The sequence below is a fragment of the Neophocaena asiaeorientalis genome, unplaced genomic scaffold (assembly GCF_003031525.2).
Source record: "Neophocaena asiaeorientalis asiaeorientalis breed wild unplaced genomic scaffold, Neophocaena_asiaeorientalis_V1.1 scaffold601, whole genome shotgun sequence".
Lineage (NCBI taxonomy): Eukaryota > Metazoa > Chordata > Mammalia > Artiodactyla > Phocoenidae > Neophocaena > Neophocaena asiaeorientalis.
In genome coordinates this window covers 582744-603915 of record NW_020174793.1, presented here as the reverse complement: position 1 = coordinate 603915, position 21172 = coordinate 582744, and the positions used below count along the sequence as shown (strand labels likewise).

The following is a 21172-nucleotide window of genomic DNA, read 5'->3' as shown; positions in this document are numbered from 1 at the left end:
ATAAAAAAAAAAAAGAAAAAAAATTTTTTCTTTTTTTTTTTTTTTTTTGCAGTACACGGGCTTCTCACTGTTGTGGCCTCTCCCGTTGCGGAGCACAGGCTCCGGACGCGCAGGCTCAGCGGCCATGGCTCACAGGCCTAGCCACTGCACGGCATGTGGGATCTTCCTGGACCGGGTCACGAACCCGTGTCCCCTGCAACGGCAGGTGGACTCTCAACCACTGCGCCACCAGGGAAGCCCAATATTTGTCTTTTTATTAAATGGTGCTGAGTCAATTGAATGATTATATGGAATTAGTAAAATGACCCTTACCTCACACCATACACAAAAATCAATTCCAAGTGAACTGTATATATGAATATGGAAAGTGAAAAAGAAATGCTTCTAGAAGATAACATAGGGAATATGCATATGACTTTGGGATGGGCAGGGATTTTTTACACAGACATAAAAGCACTAACCATTAAGGAGAAGATTGAAACTTTTCATCCAAAACACCATTAAGATATTAAAAAAGCAAACTGTAGAGTGAAAGAAGATAGTTATAATGCATAATACCAACAAAGAGCTCATATCCAGAATCTATAAAGAACTCCTACAATCAATAAGAAAAAGACAACCTAATTACATCTGTCAGGTTTGAACCAGAGAAACAGAACCAGTAAGATATATTAAGATTTAGTTCAATAGGTTGGCTTACATAAATGTGTGTGGAGTCGGGGGAGGAGGGTATCTAGGCAAGTCTGAAATTTTTAGGGCAGGCCAGGAGGAAAGGCAGGAACTCATAGGAACAGACAAACGTTGCCATTCACAGGCAGAATTTTGTATTCTCTCAAGAAAGCTTGCTTCTGAGGCCTTTGAATTGATTGACTCAGGTACACTAAGATTATCTAGGATAATCCCCTTTACTTAAAGCAAACTGATTATAGACTTTAATAACATCTACAAAATACCTTCACAGCAACACATTAGTGTTTGATTGAATAACTGGGGACAGTAGACAGATGACACATCAAAAAGACCATCACACCGATTTATTTTAAAGGCAAAATATTTGAATTAGCTTCTCATAAAGGAGGATAGCCAAATGGTCAATAAACATGGAAAGATCTCATCTTCAGTCCTCAGAAAAATTCACATTAAAACAATTAGATACAACTACACACACGTTATCAGAATGGCTAAAATTTTTAAAATACAATACTAAGTATTAACAAAGATGTGTAACACCTGGAAACTCAACGTCTACTAAATTTGAATATATGCATATCCTTTGACCTGGCAATTCCAGACCAAGAGATGTGTGTGTGTGTGTGTGTGTGTCAGAAATTCATTCATATGTAAAACAGAAGACATGTACAAGAACTTTCTAAAGTTCTAAAACTTTAGTAGCTTTATAGCCATAATCTAGAATGATCTCAAATGTTCTTCAACACTACAATATATAAAGTGAAATTTATTCATTCAGAGAAATACCTTAATAAAAAATGAATCGGCCACTGCTAAGAAACAGTAACATGGATGAATCACCATGATATTGTGCAAAAGAAGCCAGTCATTAAAATGCATATTATATTTCATTTCTATCAGGTTGAAGAATAGGTACAACTATGGATGGGGGTATATGGTAACAGGTTATAAGGAAAGCTTTTTCAGTGGGTGTCTGTGCAATCTGGGTGTGTCTACATAACCTGTATACTTATAATTTGCTCATGTTTCTATAGGTGGTTATACTTCACTTTTTTAAAAAGCCAAATGATGTTGGCATATCAAATACTTCGAAACCTGATTTCAGAAAGAATGTATTTTTTTTCTTTTCTAGGAAGTATTAAAAATACCTTCAAGGAATCAAAAATTTGATTGCTAGAAAAGATCAAAGATACAATTGAGCTTAACTCCCATATTTTATGGATGAGGAAATTGACATACATAACAGTGAGATTATATAGCTCAAGATGACACAGGTAGTTCAAAACAAAGCCAGGATTTTGTATTGCAGCTCCAGTGTTCTTACCTTAGAATAAATCTAGTTTTCATGGAATCAGAAATGTAATCAGAGACACTGAAGCAAATTATTTTAGGTAAAAATTAGATAGCATCTACTGTGTGCCAATCACTATTCTGAGCACTTTACATATGGAAACAAATTTAATTCTCTCAATAACTCTGTGAGTAAATAATATTACACCCATTTCATAAATGAGGAAACTGAAACAGTGAGAGGGCTAATAACTTGTGTAAGTCACATAACTAGTATAAATGGCAGAGCCGGGACTAAAATGCAGGCATTCTTTTTCTAGCATCTGTTCTCATAATTACTTAGCTATTATGCTTGTTTTAAAAAAAAAAAAAAACTCTCTCTGTGAGGAGATGGAGATAACCTTATTGTGGTGATTATTTTGAAATATATATATGTATCTAATAATCACATTATATAACTTGTAAACAAAATATGTTGTATTGTCAATATTTCAATAAAGCTGGAGAATATAAATTAATTTAATTTTTAAAACGCTGAATAACTAGATTTTTCAGTGATACACATTTTAAAAAATAGTACATTCATCTATACAGTTTGTGGAAAGTACAGAGTAACAAAGGAAGTCATTAATAAAATGAAGAATGGCATGAAGATTTGAAATCATCTTTACTAACTGAAATGATGAGCAAAAACTAATAAAGTTTGGTTTAGCAGAGATAACTATAGTCATGTATTTGCACTCAATATACTTTTTAAAGTTTCTCAATTGAGAAATATGTCTTACATACAAATAATGTACATAATGTACAAGAACAAGTTAAAGACTAATAATAAAAGAACCCTGTGCCCAATGCCCAGTTTCAGAAATAGAAAATCACTAGTATTGTTGAAATCTCACATGCCTCTCCTTAATTGCATCCCCCTCCTATCTTACAAAATGACACTATATAGAATTGTGTTAATTATTCTATGCTTTTCTTTATAATTTTACTATGTGTAAATGTATCTCAAACAATATATTGTTTAGTTTTGCCTAGTTTTGTAACTCATATAAATGAGCCATTTCATCTATATACCTCTATGATTTGCTTTTCTCAATAGATTTGTTTTTTGGAAAAATACTCAATAGTTTTGTTTTAGTTTAGTTGTACTTCATTTGTATTCATTTTTGTATTACATTTCATTAAAATTGCTGTATTCTACAAAAATTTTTCATTCTCCTATTACTGGACATTGGGTTGCTTTCAGTTTCTTGCTTTTATGAATAATGCTTCTGGGAACAGTTTTGCATATCTACTGATAAACATGTTGCTGGGTCATAGAGTATGTGTATTTTTAAGTAGGTTAAGTGTATTTCAATAGGTAATGCCAAATTATTTTCCAGAGCAATATATGAAAGTCCCATTTACTACATGCTCACCAAAACTCCGATAATCAGACTTTTTAATGTTTTCAATCATATGGGTGAGAAATGGTGTCTAATTATAACGATTTGCATTGCCCTGGTTACTAATGAACTGAGCATTTTTCATATGTTTATGCACTATTTGCATTACCTCTTTTGTGAAATGTCTGCTCTTGGATTCTGGGGCGGGAAGGTGTTTCCCTTATTGATATAAGTTCCTTGTATACTCTAGGATTCTGCGTCAGTTATATGTGTTGCATATATTTTCTGCCAATTCGTGATTTGTAGTTTCTCTCTTCTTGGTGAATAAAACTCACACATTTTTTTTTTTTTTTTTTTGGTGGTACGCGGGCCTCTTACTGCTATGGTCTCTCCCGTTGTGGAGCACAGGCTCCGGACGCACAGGCTCAGCGACCATGGACCACGGGCCCAGCCACTCCGCGGCATGTAGGATCTTCCCAGACCGGGGCCCGAACCCATGTCCCCTGCATCGGCAGGCGGACTCTCAACCACTGCACCACCAGGGAAGCCCAAAACTCACACATTTTAATGTGGTTTTTTTTTTTGCATTTGGCATTTTGCTTGTATCTATTTAGTTGGGGTTTTTTTTTTCTTTTAATTTTACAGAAGAAGAAAGATATCCATCTTGACAACTGTTCTTTAAAAAAAAAGAAAAAATTCACACAAAACTAAACCAAAAAAAAAAAAAAGTTTACTATATCTGTTAAAAACTTAATATAATTTTAGGCTATAATAACCAGATCTTTGGAAGTACTGTTATACTCTACATTATTTTAGGCTATATATTTTAAGGGCTGCATATAAAAAATTGGGGTGAGCCATGACTCTGGAAGGAGGGGTTCGGTCTGATGACCAATTAAAGGAGCTCAAGCCTAAGAGACATGATAGCTCTGTACAAATGTTTGAAGGTTTATTATGTAAAAGAAGGAGAAAACAGAAAAAGATGAAGTGGTAAAAAGTGCAAGGATGTTTTCAGCTCAGCATAAGTAAGGGTTTGAGCTTAAACCACCAAAAACTGAGGAGGGCACCACATGGGGTAATGGCTCCCCATCACTAAGCATTCAAGTTCACCTCTGAGTGATTTAGATCTATGAGTAAGTGGTTGAACTAGTTAATGTCTAAGATCTCATCTGAATATATAATTCCGTGAATGTCTCCAGATTTTTCCCTCGTTTATAATTAAGAATATTGCAAATTTTAAAATATGTAATACTTGGGGCTTCCCTGGTGGCACAGTGGTTGAGAGTCCGCCTGCCAATGCAGGGGACACGGGTCCGTGCCCCGGTCTGGGAAGATCCCACATGCCGTGGAGTGGCTGGGCCCGTGAGCCATGGCCGCTGAGCCTGCGCGTCCGGAGCCTATGCTCCACAACGGGAGAGGCCACAACAGTGAGAGGCCTGCGTACCACCAAAAAAAAAAAAAAAATGTAATACTTTACTAAAGATTAGTAGCATTATTTTGAGTTTTGGTAGTAAAACTACCATATTTAGAATTTTCATTGAGACTAGAAATTTGGCCAGAGATGCCATTACAAGCTATATTATTTTTGCAAAAATACCAAGGTTGTCAGCTATTATATTAATTATCTTAGCTTTTGCTTGTCTGTAAAGCTTTTCATTTTTCTATCAAATCTGACTGAGATTCTTGCTGGTAGAGTAATCTTGGTTGTAGGTTCTTCCCCTTCATCTGTTCCTGGGATCAGTCTATAATCCACAAAACTGAACATCTACACAAAGAACAACCAAAAACAATTATGCTACAAATAAAGAAAGTACAAAAGTATTGGTAGATCTTGCCTCCAGAAGATTTATGAACAGGGCTAAAGGAAGGAAAAAATTATTGATACAGCACTCATGTGGCCAAGTTAATTTTCATTTATTTAATATATTTTTAAAGCTGTTCAAAAATAGAAAGATAGAGACTTTATAAGGTTTAGGGGAAGACAGTTCCAAGCATACAAAACAGTATAAAAACTTTATACTGCCCAAATGATCTCACTATAAACTATAACATTTAGCGTATCTATCATTTAACATATTTAGCATTCCCATATAGGTGAGAATAAACATAATACAGTACTTTTTAAACTACTGGTCATGATTCATTAGCGGATTATAAAATTGATTTAATGAGTAGTGACCAGGATTTTTTAATGAAATATAATTGTAGAATGTTCTAGAATAGAAACTACCAGGGGGCATTATGTAAAAGTATGTTTCACAAAACTATGTATACATCCTAATTCACAATGCAAAATATCTTTCTATGAGACACAGTCAAATCAGAATGAAAGTTACTAACATAGAGGGTAAGAGCTAGAATTTTAGATTTTAAAGACTGTTTGGAGCTAAATCCCAGCTTTGCTCTTTACTGGCTCTTTGCCCTTGGGCAAGTTACTTACCGTCTCCTGTGCCTTAATTTCTTTATCTGTAAATATAGTGATGATAATAGTGCCTACAGTTTAGAACAATGCCTGGGCAATTACAAGTGCTCAACACATTAGCTAGAATTATGTTATTATTCCTTATTCTAAAAGGTCAGGTGTTCAATTACTAGCCAACTTTCTTGAAAGTTGGAAGCTTTTGTGTCTTTGTTGTTATATAGACATAAATATTTAATTATAGTGTATGTGTATAGCTATATATGTATAGTTATGTAGAGAAAATATACATGTATATTAGCTATGGTAACATAAATTAGATACAGTACCCATGTTCTTTCAGTACTTAATTTCAGGGCTAAAAATATTTGTATCATTTTTTCCTACCTGAACTCACATCACAAAAGTACATATACACACTCCCATGTAATTCCCAAGACATTTGTGTCCTTACATGCATATTCATATTCTATGTCCCAGACTAACTGAATTTTCCACATTTCAGCCCCAAGAATCTTAAACTATGTGTCACTGTTACTTTGTGCTTTAGAAAATAGTGTTCCTTTTGACTCAAAGATCTTTTTATTTGGGACCTATTACTCCTTTAAGACCAAGCTTAAACGTACCTCTATGAAGCCTTTTTTTTTTTTTAACATCTTTATTGGAGTATAATTGCTTTACAATGGTGTGTTAGTTTCTGCTTTATAACAAACTGAATCAGTTATACATATACATATGTTCCCATATCTCTTCCCTCTTGCATCTCCCTCTCTCCCATCCTCCCTATCCCACCCCTCTAGGTGGTGACAAAGCACCGAGCTGATCTCCCTGTGGTATGCGGCTGCTTCCCACTAGCTATCTATTTTACATTTGGTAGTGTATATATGTCGATGCCACTCTCTCGCTTTGTCACAGCTTACCCTTCCCCCTCCCCATACCCTCAAGTCCATTCTCTATTAGGTCTGTATCTTTATTCCCTTCTTGCCCCTAGGTTCTTCATGACTTTTTTTTTTTCTTAGATTCCATATATATGTGTTAGCATACGGTATTTGTTTTTCTCTTGCTGACTTACTTCACTCTCTATGACAGACTCTAAGTCCATCCACCTCACTACAAATAGCTCCATTTCGTTTCTTTTTATGGCTGAGTAATATTCCATTGTATATATGTGCCACATCTTCTTTATCCATTCATCTGTTGATGGGCACTTAGGTTGCTTCCATGTCCTGGCTACTGTAAATAGAGTTGCAATGAACATTTTGGTACATGACTCTTTTTCAATTATGGTTTTCTCAGGGTATATGCCCAGCAGTGGGATTGCTGGGCCATATGATAGTTATATTTTTAGTATTTTAAGGAACCTCCATACTGTTCTCCATAGTGGCTCTATCAATTTACATTCCCACCAACAATTCAAGAGGGTTCCCTTTTCTCCACACCCTCTCCAGCATTTATTGTTTCTGGATTTTTTGATGATGGCCATTCTGACCAGTGTGAGATGATATCTCATTGTAGTTTTGATTTGCATTTCTCTAATGATTGATGATGTTGAGCATTCTTTCATATGTTTGTTGGCAATCTGTATATCTTATTTGGAGAAATGTCTATTTAGGTCTTCTGCCCATGTTTGGACTGGATTGTTTGTTTTTTTGTTATTGAGCTGCATGAGCTGCTTGTAAATTTTGGAGATTAATCCTTTGTCAGTTGCTTCATTTGCAAATATTTTCTCCCATTCTGAGGGTTGTCTTTTGGTCTTGTTTATGGTTTCCTTTGCTGTGCAAAAACTTTGAAGTTTCATTAGGTCCCATTTGTTTATTTTTGTTTTTATTTCCATTTCTCTAGGAGGTGGGTCAAAAAGGATCTTGCTGTCATTTATGTCATAGAGTGTTCTGCCTATATTTTCCTCTAAGAGTTTTATAGTCTGGCCTCACATTTAGGTCTTTAATCCATTTTGAGCTTATTTTTGTGTATGGTGTTAGGGAGTGATCTAATCTCATACTTTTACATGTACCTGTCCAGTTTTCCCAGCACCACTTATTGATGAGTCTGTCTTTTCCCCACTTATATTCTTGTCTCCTTTATCAAAGATAAGGGGACCATATGTGTGTGGGTTTATCTCTGGGCTTTCTATCCTGTTCCATTGATCTATATTTCTGTTTTTGTGCCAGTACCATACTGTCTTGATTACTGTAGCTTTGTAGTATAGTCTGAAGTCAGGGAGCCTGATTCCTCCAGCTCCATTTTTTGTTCTCAAGATTGCTTTGGCTATTTGGGGTCTTTTGTGTCTCCATACATATTGTGAAATTTTTTGTTCAATTCTGTGAAGAATGCCAGTGGTAGTTTGATAGATTGCATTAAATCTGTAGATTGTTTTGGGTAGTAGAGTCATTTTCACAATGTTGATTCTTCCAATCCAAGAACATGGTATATCTCTCCATCTTTTGTATCATCTTTAATTATTTTCATTAGTGTCATAGTTTTCTGCATACAGGTTTTTTGTCTCCTTAGGTAGGTTTATTCCTAGATATTTTATTCTTTTTGTTGCAATGGTAAATGGGAGTGTTTTCTTGATTTCACTTTCAGATTTTTCATCATTAGTGTATAGGAATGCCAGAGATTTCTGTGCATTAATTTTGTATCCTGCTACTTTACCAAATTCATTGATTAGCTCTAGTAGTTTTCTGGTAGCATCTTTAGGATTCTCTATGTATAGTATCATGTCATTTGCAAACAGTGACAGCTTTACTTCTTCTTTTCCAATTTGGATTCCTTTTATTTCTTTTTTTCTTTGATTGCTGTAGCTAAAACTTCCAAAACTATGTTGAATAAGAGTGGTGAGAGAGCACAACCTTGTCTTGTTCCTAATCTTAGTGGAAATGCTTTCAGTGTTTCACCATGGAGGGCGATGTTGGCTGTGGGTTTGTCATATATGGCCTTTATTATGTTGAGGAAAGTTCCCTCTATGCCTACTTTCTGCAGGGTTTTTATCGTAAATGGGTGTTGAATTTTGTCAAAAGCTTTCTCTGCATCGATTGAGGTTATCATATGGTTCTTCTCCTTCAATTTGTTAATATGGTGTATCACACTGATTGATTTGCGTATATTGAAGAATCCTTGCATTCCTTGGATAAACCCCACTTGATCATGCTGTATGATCCTCTTAATGTGCTGTTGGATTCTGTTTGCTAGTATTTTGTTGAGGATTTTTGCATCTATGTTCATCAGTGATATTGGCCTGTAGTATTCTTTCTTTGTGACATCTTTGTCTGGTTTTGGTATCAGGGTGATGGTGGCCTCATAGAATGAGTTTGGGAGTGTTCCTCCCTCTACTATATTTTGGAAGAGTTTGAGAAGGATAGGTGTTAGCTCTTCTCTAAATGCTTTATAGAATTTGCCTCTGAAGCCACCTGGTCCTGGGCTTTTGTTTGTTGGAAGATTTTTAATCACAGTTTCAATTTCAATGCTTGTGACTGATTTGTTCATATTTTCTATTCTTCCTGGTTCAGTGTGAAGCCTTTCTTGATTCTTACAAATACACTGTAGCCTCTGTGCTTTCGCTTAATTCTGTTTATTGCTCCACATAGAAGTTATTCACTTTACTGTAATCATTTAAATTTATATCCATTCTTCTGGACCACTGGACTCCAAGAGTTTTTATTGTACCACTGTTAAAAGTGGTACAATAAACTATTAAAAGCAAATATCATATATATGCCATATATGTACATATATGTATATATACACATATATGTATGGCATATATATAATGTATATGCCATATATTAGTACAGTATTACTGTACTAATACATACATTAAGGACCTTAGCCAGAATTAGAAATTTTTTTAAATGAGGTAAACATGAAGTACAAGCTTTTTAAATAATTTTTAAATTTTGTATTTTATAAATCATACATTTTAAGATAATTATAAAAATAATTTTATGTATTAATATACAAAAAAATCTCATGTATTATAAGTAATTTTCTGAATGCTTAGTTTCAAATGTCTTATCAATTTTGATGACTTCGTTCCATATACCATCCTTAGATAATATCTTAGGGAACACAATGCATTTAGGGTGAGGTTTATTGTTATTTTTTTTAATTTTTAAATTTGTGATTCTTTGTTACAATATAACTATACTGTCATTGTTATTATGTGGCAAAGAGTTTGTAATGAGAATAAGATGTGTGTCAGCTCTGTCTTTTTCTTATTTACCTGTGCTTGCATTATTAGTATTATCTTTATGATTTTGCAAGACTATGTTTTTGGTTAGTCATAGAGAAAGCATAGGAAATAATATAATTATCCATGTACCCACCACTCAGCTTAAATAATAAAACATTGCACATACAATGGAAGCCCTACAAACGTCATTTTTATTCTCTTTTCCATTTTGTGAGGACTCATTCAGATACTACGAGTTATCCATAAATCGAGGGCACACATAAAATTTAGTGCATTGAAGGACACAAAAGAACACTAATGAATGATAACACTGCCAACCTTATACACTTAGAACCTCTACTGTTCCTCCAAGATAACTTTGTTTACTGTATGCAGTGTATGACCATCTACCTTGCAAACTGACAAAGGTGCCAGTGTCAATCATATATTATCATAGTAAAGTTTAAATTTCTAATTTTTAGATAATAAATTTAAACTGGAATTTTAATATGTTCTTCCTGTGCAGCAGTGATTTATTCTGGTGCTCTACCACCACCTTTAGAGGTCACTGCTCTAAACTATAAACCCCTCAAAAACAGAGATTTTGTTCAATTCTTTATTGTAACTGTGCCATGCACAGTACATAAAAGAGAAGCTCAACAGAAGTTTGCCAACTGAATGAAAGAAACAGGGTTTTCTGTGATGTTTGAAGGTAACTTGGAAGTTTACAGTGGGTATATACTGTCTACTCAACTTGTGTAAATTTTGACATTGTCCTGGCATTTGTTTAAGATTCTACTGTTACAAGAAGAAAACAAATTGTTGAAAATAAGCACAGAAGCCTTTTAGAGCAAAAAAGACAAAACACTGGATCTGTAGGACAGAAGTACAGTGAGCAGATGAATGTAAGTACAGTGTTAGTAAAAATCTTTATTCAATAGTGAAAAATTGCTTGGAAAACAGAATATTCTTACAGGATTGTGCTTTTCCTGTAAACTGTACACCACAACATAAATGATATAGCCAAAGCCATCGTGAAGCAGTGCAGACTCTATGCTAGGGGCTTACTGCACTGCACTAATACACTATATTCTAGTTAGCCTAAATGATCAGTTACTAATGAATATTTTAAACTAACTTTAGGAAATCACACTATTTTACTTGTTATTATTTATACTCAACTCTGGGAAAAAACAGGTTATTCGCAAAAGTTATTTAAATATACGTTAAAAATGAAAAAAAAAAAAAAAAGAAAAGTAAATTAGAGCCATGGAAACAGGAAGCAAGTATGCTTATCATGAAGACTAATATAGTTCCATGTGTTTAAATATCCTATTGGTATCTAAGCTTCCCGGAAGACATGGCAAGAAGGAAAATAAGGTGTTGCGTAGTTATCAGGGGATATCAATAATGATTTCATATGAGGTATACTGTATTAAAAGCCATTTTCCATTGAGAATCCTCTATAGGGAACCTTGAAGTTCATAATAGATATATCCCTATTAACAGTCAACAACAAATAAATAAGGAGTTTCATGTGCTGTTTCAAATAGAGATCTTCAGTAAAGGTCCATAGCATAATAATGTTGATTTAAAAATTAGTGGATGTAATTCTGTAAGAGCTAAGTAAATGTGACCTAAATATGACATTTTCTAGAGGTCTAGCATGATCCAAGGGTTGAATTTAAAATATTAAAAAATCTTGGGGACTTCCCTGGTGGCGCAGTGGTTAAGAATCCGCCTGCCAATGCAGGGGACACGAGTTCGAGCCCTGGTCTGGGAAGATCCCACATGCCACAGAGCCACTCAGCCCGTGCGCCACAACTACTGAGCCTGCACTCTAGAGCCCGCGAGCCACAACTACTGAGGCTGAGTGCTGCAACTACTGAAGCCCCCACACCTAGATCCCATGCTGTGCAGCAAGAGAAGCCACTGCAATGAGAAGCCCACTCACTGCAATGAAGAGAAGCCCCGGCTCGATGCAACTAGAGAAAGCCTGCATGAAACAATGAAGACCCAATGCAGCCATAAATAAATAATTAATTAAAATTTACAAATATTAAAAAATCTAGATGGATAAGTGAATAGCATTTCACTTGAAGTTTCTACCTTAAATACCACTTCTGATTTTTAATAGAACTGGAAATAGAGTGTTTTATGAGGAATTTATACTCCACGTCAAAGGTTGAGGGTCCTATTATTTGCATACTGTAGAAACTATTGATTTTTATATAGATGATTATTATATGAAGAATTATCAACAGTGATTTAATTTTATCAGCAAAACAAGTCATTTAGTTTTTTATTTATATAAATATTGTCTCATTACCAATATATTTTTACTGTTTAATAACAAACTTAATTACAAACATAATTTCCTGATTACAGATAGAATAATGCCTAAGTCCTTCCTTTTAATTTCCGTGTTCTCCACATCAAACATCTCAAGATCTATAAAGTGAACAAATTTTGTCTTTATTTTTTCTTTATTTTTATTAATGTACATTAAATTTAAAAGTAATGTGTAGTTGTTATAACAAAAATAGAACAAATTAAATTTTAAATGCCATTATTAGTGCCCTTTCTAAATTCATCTTTATTTTTCTGTGTCTTATTCTGTTCTTCTGTGTCTTGCTCCTTTGCATTCTATCTTGTTTTAGAGTCCATTTATATTCTTTCCAGAAGCTTCACTTCCACTTTCACATAATATACATCTTCCACTCACACACCACTTATACATCTACCAAAGTCTTGTTAGCTTTAAAATAGGTCAGTGTTCCTGAATCAAAACAAAGTTTTGAAGTTTATTTGTTTTTCATCCTTGTTTTGTTTTGATATTTGGTTTTGGGTTGGGTTTGATTTTGTTTTTACTCAAGAGCTTAAACAAGCATTCAATTACTGTAGCACCGGCCCTGTCACCTTGTATTAGGAAATATATTTTATCACAATGGATTTTTTCCCAGCCACTACTTCTACATGGAGAGAAACTAAAAGAGGTTAGTGAAAGACAGATAAAGCACAATTGCCACTTTGTGCCAGGGTCTCAGTCCAGGTTGTCTCAAGTCTATAATGGAGTTTAGGCGAGGCTATGAGAGCTATCAAAGCAGGGCTGTTGAAGAAACCTGCATCGGTTACTCTTCAAATTAGACTGAACAAAAGCTAGGTATAGTCATAGCCAGGCAATTTTATCTAAGAGAAACAGTCAGTTCTTAAGAGTGGAACAGAATGGGGGTAAAGAATCAAAGTAGACCATATCCAAGGAAGGAGAGTTGGTATCACTCATAGTATTGAATGGGAGTGCTAATTGCCAGTGCTCTGATATTTTTCATTTCCCAGTACTGTGCAACATCGAGGCAGCCATTTCTGTTTTAAGTTTTGTCACCTAAGACACTTACCTGTCCTTAGCATTAGCCATAATCAGACGCTTTTGGCTACTATCAATAATTGTGACTTACCCTTACAAGGATAAACCAGCCTTACGGTAATTTTTTTACCTTTCCTTTAGTTAGCACTTCTGATTGCCACCCAACTTACTTCCTTCTTTCAAATGTCCAAGACAATATTGCAATCTAAAAATTTACCAAAATCTACATAAAACATTTTTCTAATCTTTAGGCATCATAGAAAGGTCTTATTCCCGTAATTCTTGATTTCTGCTCCAAAAAAAAAGAAAATATATATTATATGAACAGAAATAGCAGAAAATATAAACAGCAAGTAAAAGTCTGGTAAGTCAATATATCATTAATTTTAAATATGGAATTATATTCTGATTCAATATTCTATTTTTATAGAATTTTGGACAAAGTGTCCAACTAAGTTCAAGTGAGCCAAAACAAACCACAAGGGCTACTTCTAATATTGAAGAAGGTATGTTTTAGTTTAAACATTTTCCTCTTAGCTTTGTTCCCAATGATTTCTTTTTTGTTGTTCTTATACATATTTTCCCAAGTACTTACATATTACATGACTGTTAAATGACCATTTGGGGACCTGAGTTCTCCACACCCTGCACATTTAGATTGTTGCCAGTTTTTTTATTTATTCTAAATAGTAATGTACTGAACATCTATCTACATTGTTTCTTCAGACTTTTCAATTATTTCCATATTTAGATTCCCAGAATTAAAATTACAGTACTTGGCATTAATTGGCACCCAATTAATATTTGTTGAATGAAACTCTGTATTAAATGAGTACTGGATCAAACGAAATAAACATTGTTAGAGGTTATTATACATATTCCTATAGCATTTTCCTGCAAAGTATTATCATTCAAAATTCTTCTGGGGTGTATGCCAACTTGAGGTAGAATCACTTCTATTATTTACTTATAAGACAGACAAAGAAATGATATATTATTAGTTTTTATTTGTACATCTTTTATTAATAATAGGCTTAATTGTTTTGTTTGTTTGGTTTTTGGTTTTTTTGCGGTACGCGGGCCTCTCACTGTTGTGGCCTCTCCAATTGCAGAGCACAAGCTCCGGACACGCAGGCTCAGCGGCCATGGCTCACAGGCACAGCTGCTCTGCAGCATGTGGGATCTTCCTGGACCAGGGCACGAACCCATGTCCCCTGCATCAGCAGGCGGACTCTCAACCACTGCGCCACCAGGGAAGCCCTGTATATTTATTTTGATGAATTATTTCTTCATATTATTTTTCCCTGTAAATACTGGAGTTTTAGTATTTTCTTAATCATTTCTGAGAACTCTAAATATCAAGGATTCTGATCCTTATGTTAGCTACAAATGTTTTTAACACTTTACTATGTGTAGTTTATTCCACTTAATGTTTTATTTTTACATATAGAAGTCTTACTTTACATTTTTTCATTCAATAAATAATTATTGAGAGCCAATCTCCTGCCTGCAACTAAATATTTTGGATATACAATAATTAACAAAACATACAAAAGTCTTGGCCTTCAGAATTTAAAATCTATTAGGGAAGTCTGACCTTAAATTAACATGTTTTTAGTCTTTTCTTAGTGATTTGTCCATTACTCAAAGAAATTTCCCAATGCAGAAAATTAGAAATGTTTCTTTTCCTCTAGATTATTTTAATGGTTTGATTCATTAAATTTAATTCTTTAATGTCTTTGGAATTTGTTTAAATAGATGATGTGAAGTGATACTCCAAATTGATTATTTTATAAACAACAAACTAATTTATTGAGTCATCTTTCCCTTCTCTCAAGTCTTTGATACTTCTTTGATCATATGTTCTTTTATTGAATTTGGTCAGTTTCTAGGCTTTCAATTCTGTTCAGCTGATCATCTAATTTTCTAAAATTTCCATAAGTTCCTTTTCTCTTACTTTTATTTATAACTCATCATAACTGCTATTATAAAGACAATCTACTTCACCTTCTCCTTGAACTACCAATGAATAACAAAAGCAAAACAGAAATAATCTACATATACATAATGTATTTTTTTTCCTTAGTTCAGGTAACACTCTAGAAATTATTACCTCACTGCCATCATTTTGAGTATTTTTTTTAAATTAGAGATGGGAAAATGGTAGCTATAGAAGATCCTGGTAAATAAAATGCAAAGTAACAGAAGATGTACTAGGTTTCTGTTTGTGAAATGAATACATACAGACATATGTCAGTTAAGTATGTATAAGGGCTAATCCCAAAGACAAAAAGGGATCAAAGAATAGTTAATGTAAAGTTTCTATAGTTTCAGGCAGTACTTCTGAATTTTTGATGGCTGAAAACCTAGTGAAAGCTTCAGTGCCTGAGGATGAAATTCTAACTGTCATGAATAGCAAGCAGCTACAGAAATCAAATCTGACTTTAAATAAAACCCAGCAATTTAACATCTGTGCACTATCAGCTGAAGAACAAAAGATCCTACAGTCCCTTAATCATCTCAATGCAAGGTTACACGGTAAGTATGGAAGAACACCTTTTGTAAAAAATGTTGAATTTTACACTTAAACAATTTTAATTTAAAATTTAATTTAAAAATTGAAAATAAAAATACAAAATGTATCCAGACTATCACCTACTTGAATCAAGTATATAACAAAAATTTATTTGAATATACCATACTATTTCGGGTATACTGTACTCATTTCATTTATGCTGATGCCAACTTCATTGGCAGGCTTAACAGTCTTTTGGGAATGTTTGAATAGACTTCATTTCAGCAGTGTGACAGTCTATCTCTACTGACCATCCATCAAAAACAACCATAAATTCAGGATTAAGTACTTTAAAAATCTTAAATGAGCTGGTAAGAATATAAGAAATTCTTAAGACCAGGAAGTAAATATAAATAAGAACCTAGAATGATAAGGAGAGTGCTGCTGCTAGCTTTTCTCTTGAGAACATTTAACCCATAGAGTGAAATTGAGCTTTGCTTTTCATGGCCTCACAGAAAAATGGGAACAGAAGACAAAATCCATGGCCTACTTAAGATGAGTAGCCTCGTAGAAGATCCTCCCACCCTAAAGTTGGGCCTCCCAAAGAGCTACGTCTTATACAGACTTACACTGCCAGAGAAACAGAGAGAGGAGTAAAAAGAAAAAAAAAAAGAAAGCTTACATAACTTAAGGTTCAATATTAAGCAGATGAGGGGAGAAGACATGCAAGCTTTTTTCACCTCTCTGCATGTATGTCTGTGTAGGATGTAACTCTTTAAGAGGTTTTGTCAACAGCAGTCTCTTACTAAAGGAAATTCTAAAGAATGTACTTCAGCAAACCAAAAGTAATCTCAGATGGACAGTCTGAGAGGGTAAATTTGAACATTGTATAAAACAATAAATGTAATTTAAAAGTTGTATGTGGTTCAAAGAGAAAACAGAATTTAAATACCTATCAAAAATAATACATAAGTTGGAGAACATAAATGGTGTTAAAATGTGCTAGGATTCTTGTATTATTAAGGAATTGAGTAAAGATACAGGTTAACTTTAGATGTTGATAAATGAAGCATGTCTATGGTAATTACTAAGGTCACAACTAAAGAGTCAGAAATAGAGTATACAAATTCCAGAATCTTAGAGAAAGAAAGTGACATGCAAAAGAATAAAATCAAATCAAACCAAGTTAACACAAGAAAGGAGATAAAAATAATCATAGAAGAGATAGGACAAAAGGACAAATACAAATACTATACTATAAGATGGTGTATACAAATGGATATAATAAATGTAAAAATATATGTGTATTTTCATAAATACAGTATTCATAGATAATGCATATATATAAATAAATGTGTATTTACTGTGTGTGTGTATATATTCCACTTCTGCCTAAAATGTAGAAAATTGGAATATAGCAATCACACACTAAGAATAAGAAAAAGCAGATAAACAACAAAAGTATAGATTTTCTTAAACCCATTAGAGAGCTGAGGTTCCAGCACAACCAAGTAGCCTGACATCCAAGGAAAGACAGAAACTTCCAAGGAGAGACATGACATGACAATTGGCTCAACTGTGGCTGAATATGGGAGAAAAAAATATGCCAGGCTCCATACAAGTTGATATTAGGAATTATGCATATATTTTTAGCAAATTGCTCAAGGATAAATGTGAACTATTGTGAGAACATAAAACCCTCAGGAGCCTAGACACTCTTCTTGTTCACACCACTCACAGATTCTTCTTTATGAACCTACACTGTGTGTTCATGAGAAAAAGAGGGGGCAGAACAAGAAACCAGAGAAATCCTCTCTCAGTGGTGCAGGCTTGGAAAAGGGGAGCAGCCACCACTGTAGGAATGGTATGAAGCCCCATGCAGAACCTTCTCTCCTACAGAATAAAGGTCATAAAGTACTGGGACAGAGGCAGCAAACTTCGTTGATTGCCCCCCAGGGCACAAATGAAGACTTACTCCGGGTAGGGGAAAGGTAAAACAAGTAAGCTTCTACTTCTGGAGAAGGGGCAAGAAAGAGGCATGGGCCCAGATTATTAGAGGTATCCTGCTATAGGAGGAGGGACGCAAAATTGTCTTGTGCAAAACCTGCCAAAGATACAAGGCAAAGTTGACTGCCATGGGAAGGAGGAGCAGGATGACTAAGAAGGAATAGAGGACATGTCTAAGACAGCCTCGACCAGGACAACAGAAAAATCTCCCTACCCCCCGACCACAAGGCCAGCAAGTACCAAAACACAAGCAATAGAAATCAGCTGGAGAAAGGCAAGGGCATAGAGAGAATCTAGTGATATTGTGCAGACACACAGGAAGGCCAAAAGCTGAAAGTAGAGCAGGAAAATTGAAGGAAAAAAACCTCCATGACTCCTGCAGAAGCACAAAATAACACTAGAGGATTTTGAAACCATTGGTGTACTGAAGGTTACCATAGCAACAATAAAACTCAAACCTAGCTCAATTCCTAAGTTGATCAACTACACACAGACACACACAGAGACACATATACACACACACATACACATATATACACACATCAATTGCCTAACAGAAAAGACATGCCCATTTCCAGGCACAGACACTATTTACCTCAGTATCCACTATTCTAAACAAGAAGTCCAACATTCAATCAAAACTTACAAGACACAAAGAAGTAAGGAAAAAAACTCTGTCAAGGGACAAAGCAATTAACAGATTGAGACACAGAGATGACCCAGATGTTGGAACTATCAGATAGGTAATTTTAAATAACTATGACTAATATGTTAAAAGGTTATAGTGGAAAACGTGGACAACATGGGAAAGAGTCTACAAAAATGGACAGATACAGAATTTCAGCAGACAGATGGAACCCATACAAAAGACTCAAATAGAAATATGAAAAATAAGAACACTGTAACAGAAATGAATAATGTATTCTATGGGCTTGTCAGATTCAACAGAGATGAGGAAAGAATCAATGAATTTGAGAACAGGTGAGAGAAAATTTCCAAACTGAAACACCAAGAGAAAAAAAAAGATTGAGGGAAAATACAAGAACAGAGGATCTAAGAGCTGTGGGACAATATAAATCAGTCTCACAAATATGTGACCCAAAGTGAGAAATTGCAGCCTTTTTTGCTGGGAGAAGGAGCTACTGATTGGGTATAGGTAAAGCCCCTCTGACATGAGGTGAGAACATGTTTGTGGGTCCCAGGTAACTATGACCCCAAGAACTTCTGGGGTCATTTTGAGACTTCCTATTGTAACAACTGGATACCAAATAGAAAGAAATTAAATTGAACCCCTACCAAATAACATACATAAAAGTCAGTTACAAGGTGATTAAAGATTAAATGTGAAAGAAAATATATAAAGCTTTTAGGAGATACTATAAGAAAGTATTTTCTAGCCTCAGGGTAAGGTAGGATTTCTTAAGTAGAGTACAAGGATCAAAATCCGTAGAGGAGAAAAATAATAAATTTAACTATATTAAAATTACAAACTTTTCTTCATATCAAAACATCATTAAAATAATGAGAAAACAGACCACAAAATAACAGAATATATCTATAATACATAGGAAAAAGACCTTTGTCCAAAATATATAAAGAACTCCTACAGGGGGAGAGGGGGAAGATGGCGGAAGAGTAAGACGCGGAGATCAGCTTCCTCCCCACAAATATATCAGAAATACATCTACACGTGGAACAACTCCTACAGAACACCCACTGAACGCTGGCAGAAGACCTCAGACCTCCCAAAAGGCAAGAAACTCCCCACGTACCTAGGTAGGGCAAAAGAAAAAAGAATAAACAGAGACAAAATACGGACGGGACCTGTACCAGTGGGAGGGAGCTGTGAAGGAGGAAAGGTTTCCACACACTAGGAAGTCCCTTCACGGGCAGAGACTGCGGGTGGCGGAGGGGGGGAAGCTTCAGAGCCGTGGAGGAGAGCGCAGCAACAGGAGTGCAGAGGAAAAAGTGGAGAGATTCCCACACAGAGGGTCGGTGCCAACCAGCACTCAGCCCCAGAGGATTGTCTTCTCACCCGCTGGGGTGGGAGGGGGCTGGGAGCTGATGAGGCTCGGGCTTCAGTCTGAGCGCAGGGAGAGGACTGGGGTTGGCTGCGTGAACACAGCCTGAAGGGGTTAGTGCACCACAGCTAGCAGGGAGGGAGTCCAGGAAAAAGTCTGGACCTGCTGAAGAGGCAAAAGACATTTTCTTCCCCCTTTGTTTCCTGGTGCGCGAGGATTAAGAGCACTGCTTAAAGGCACTCCAGAGATGGGCGCGAGCTGCAGCTAACAGTGTGGACCCCAGAGAAGGGCATTGGATGCTAAGGCTGCTGCTGCAGCCAACAAGAAGCCTGTGTGCGAGCACAGGTCACTATCCACACCTCCCTTCCGGGGAGCCTGTGCAGCCCGCCACTGCCAGGGTCCTGTGATCCAGGGACAACTTCCCCAGGAGAATGCACGGCATGCCTCAGGCTGGTGCGACATCACGCCGTCCTCTGCCGCAGGCTCGCCCTGCATGCGTACCCCTCCCTCCCCCCGGCCTGAGTGATCCAGAGCCACCAAATCAGCTATCCAGGGACAACCTCCCCAGGAGGACGTACAGTGCGCCTCAGGCTGTTGCATTGTCATGCCGGCCTCTGCCACCGCAGGGCCACCCTGCACTCCATACCCTTCCGTCAACCAGCCTGAGTGAGCCAGAGCCCCCACATCAGCTGCTCCTTTAACCCTGTCCTGTCTGGGTGAAGAACACACACCCTAAGGCAACCTACACGCAGAGGTGGGGCCACACCCAAAGCTGAACCCCGGGAGCTGTGCGAACAAAGAAGAGAAAAGGAAATTTCTCCCAGCAGCCTCAGGAGCAGCAGATTAAATCTCCACAAACAACTTGATGTACCCTGCATCGGTGGAACACCTGAATAGACAACGAATCAATCCAAATTGAGGAGGTGAACTTTGACAGCAAGATTTATGGGTTTTTCCCCTTTTCCTCTTTTTGTGAGTGTGTATGTGTATGCTTCTGTGTGAGATTTTGTCTGTATAGCTTTGCTTTCACCATTTGTCCTAGGGTTCTGTCCACCCGCTTTGTTTTTTGTTTTTTTTTTGCAGTACGCAGGCCTCTCACTGTTGTGGCCTCTTCCTTTGCGGAGCCCAGGCTCCGGACGCGCAGGCTCAGCAGCCATGGCTCACGGACCCAGCCGCTCCGCAGCATGTGGGATCTTCCTGGACCAGGGCATGAACCAGTGTCCCCTGCATTGGCAGGCAGGCTCTCAACCACAGCACCATGAGGGAAGCACTTTTTTTTTTTTTTTTTACTTTTAAAAAAATTTTTTTCT

General features: G+C 36.1%; 1 protein-coding gene across 1 annotated transcript in view; it reads left to right on the top strand.

Annotated features, from left to right (window-relative positions):
* The window catches only part of CEP126 (centrosomal protein 126), a 145295-nt gene that overhangs the window by 75892 nt on the left and 48231 nt on the right, over positions 1 to 21172 (top strand). Inside the window, exons 7-9 of the mRNA XM_024760348.1 lie at positions 10748 to 10860; positions 13750 to 13825; positions 15648 to 15857. Of these exons, the coding sequence (XP_024616116.1) occupies positions 10748 to 10860; positions 13750 to 13825; positions 15648 to 15857 (399 nt within the window). The remainder of the gene's footprint in view (positions 1 to 10747; positions 10861 to 13749; positions 13826 to 15647; positions 15858 to 21172) is intronic.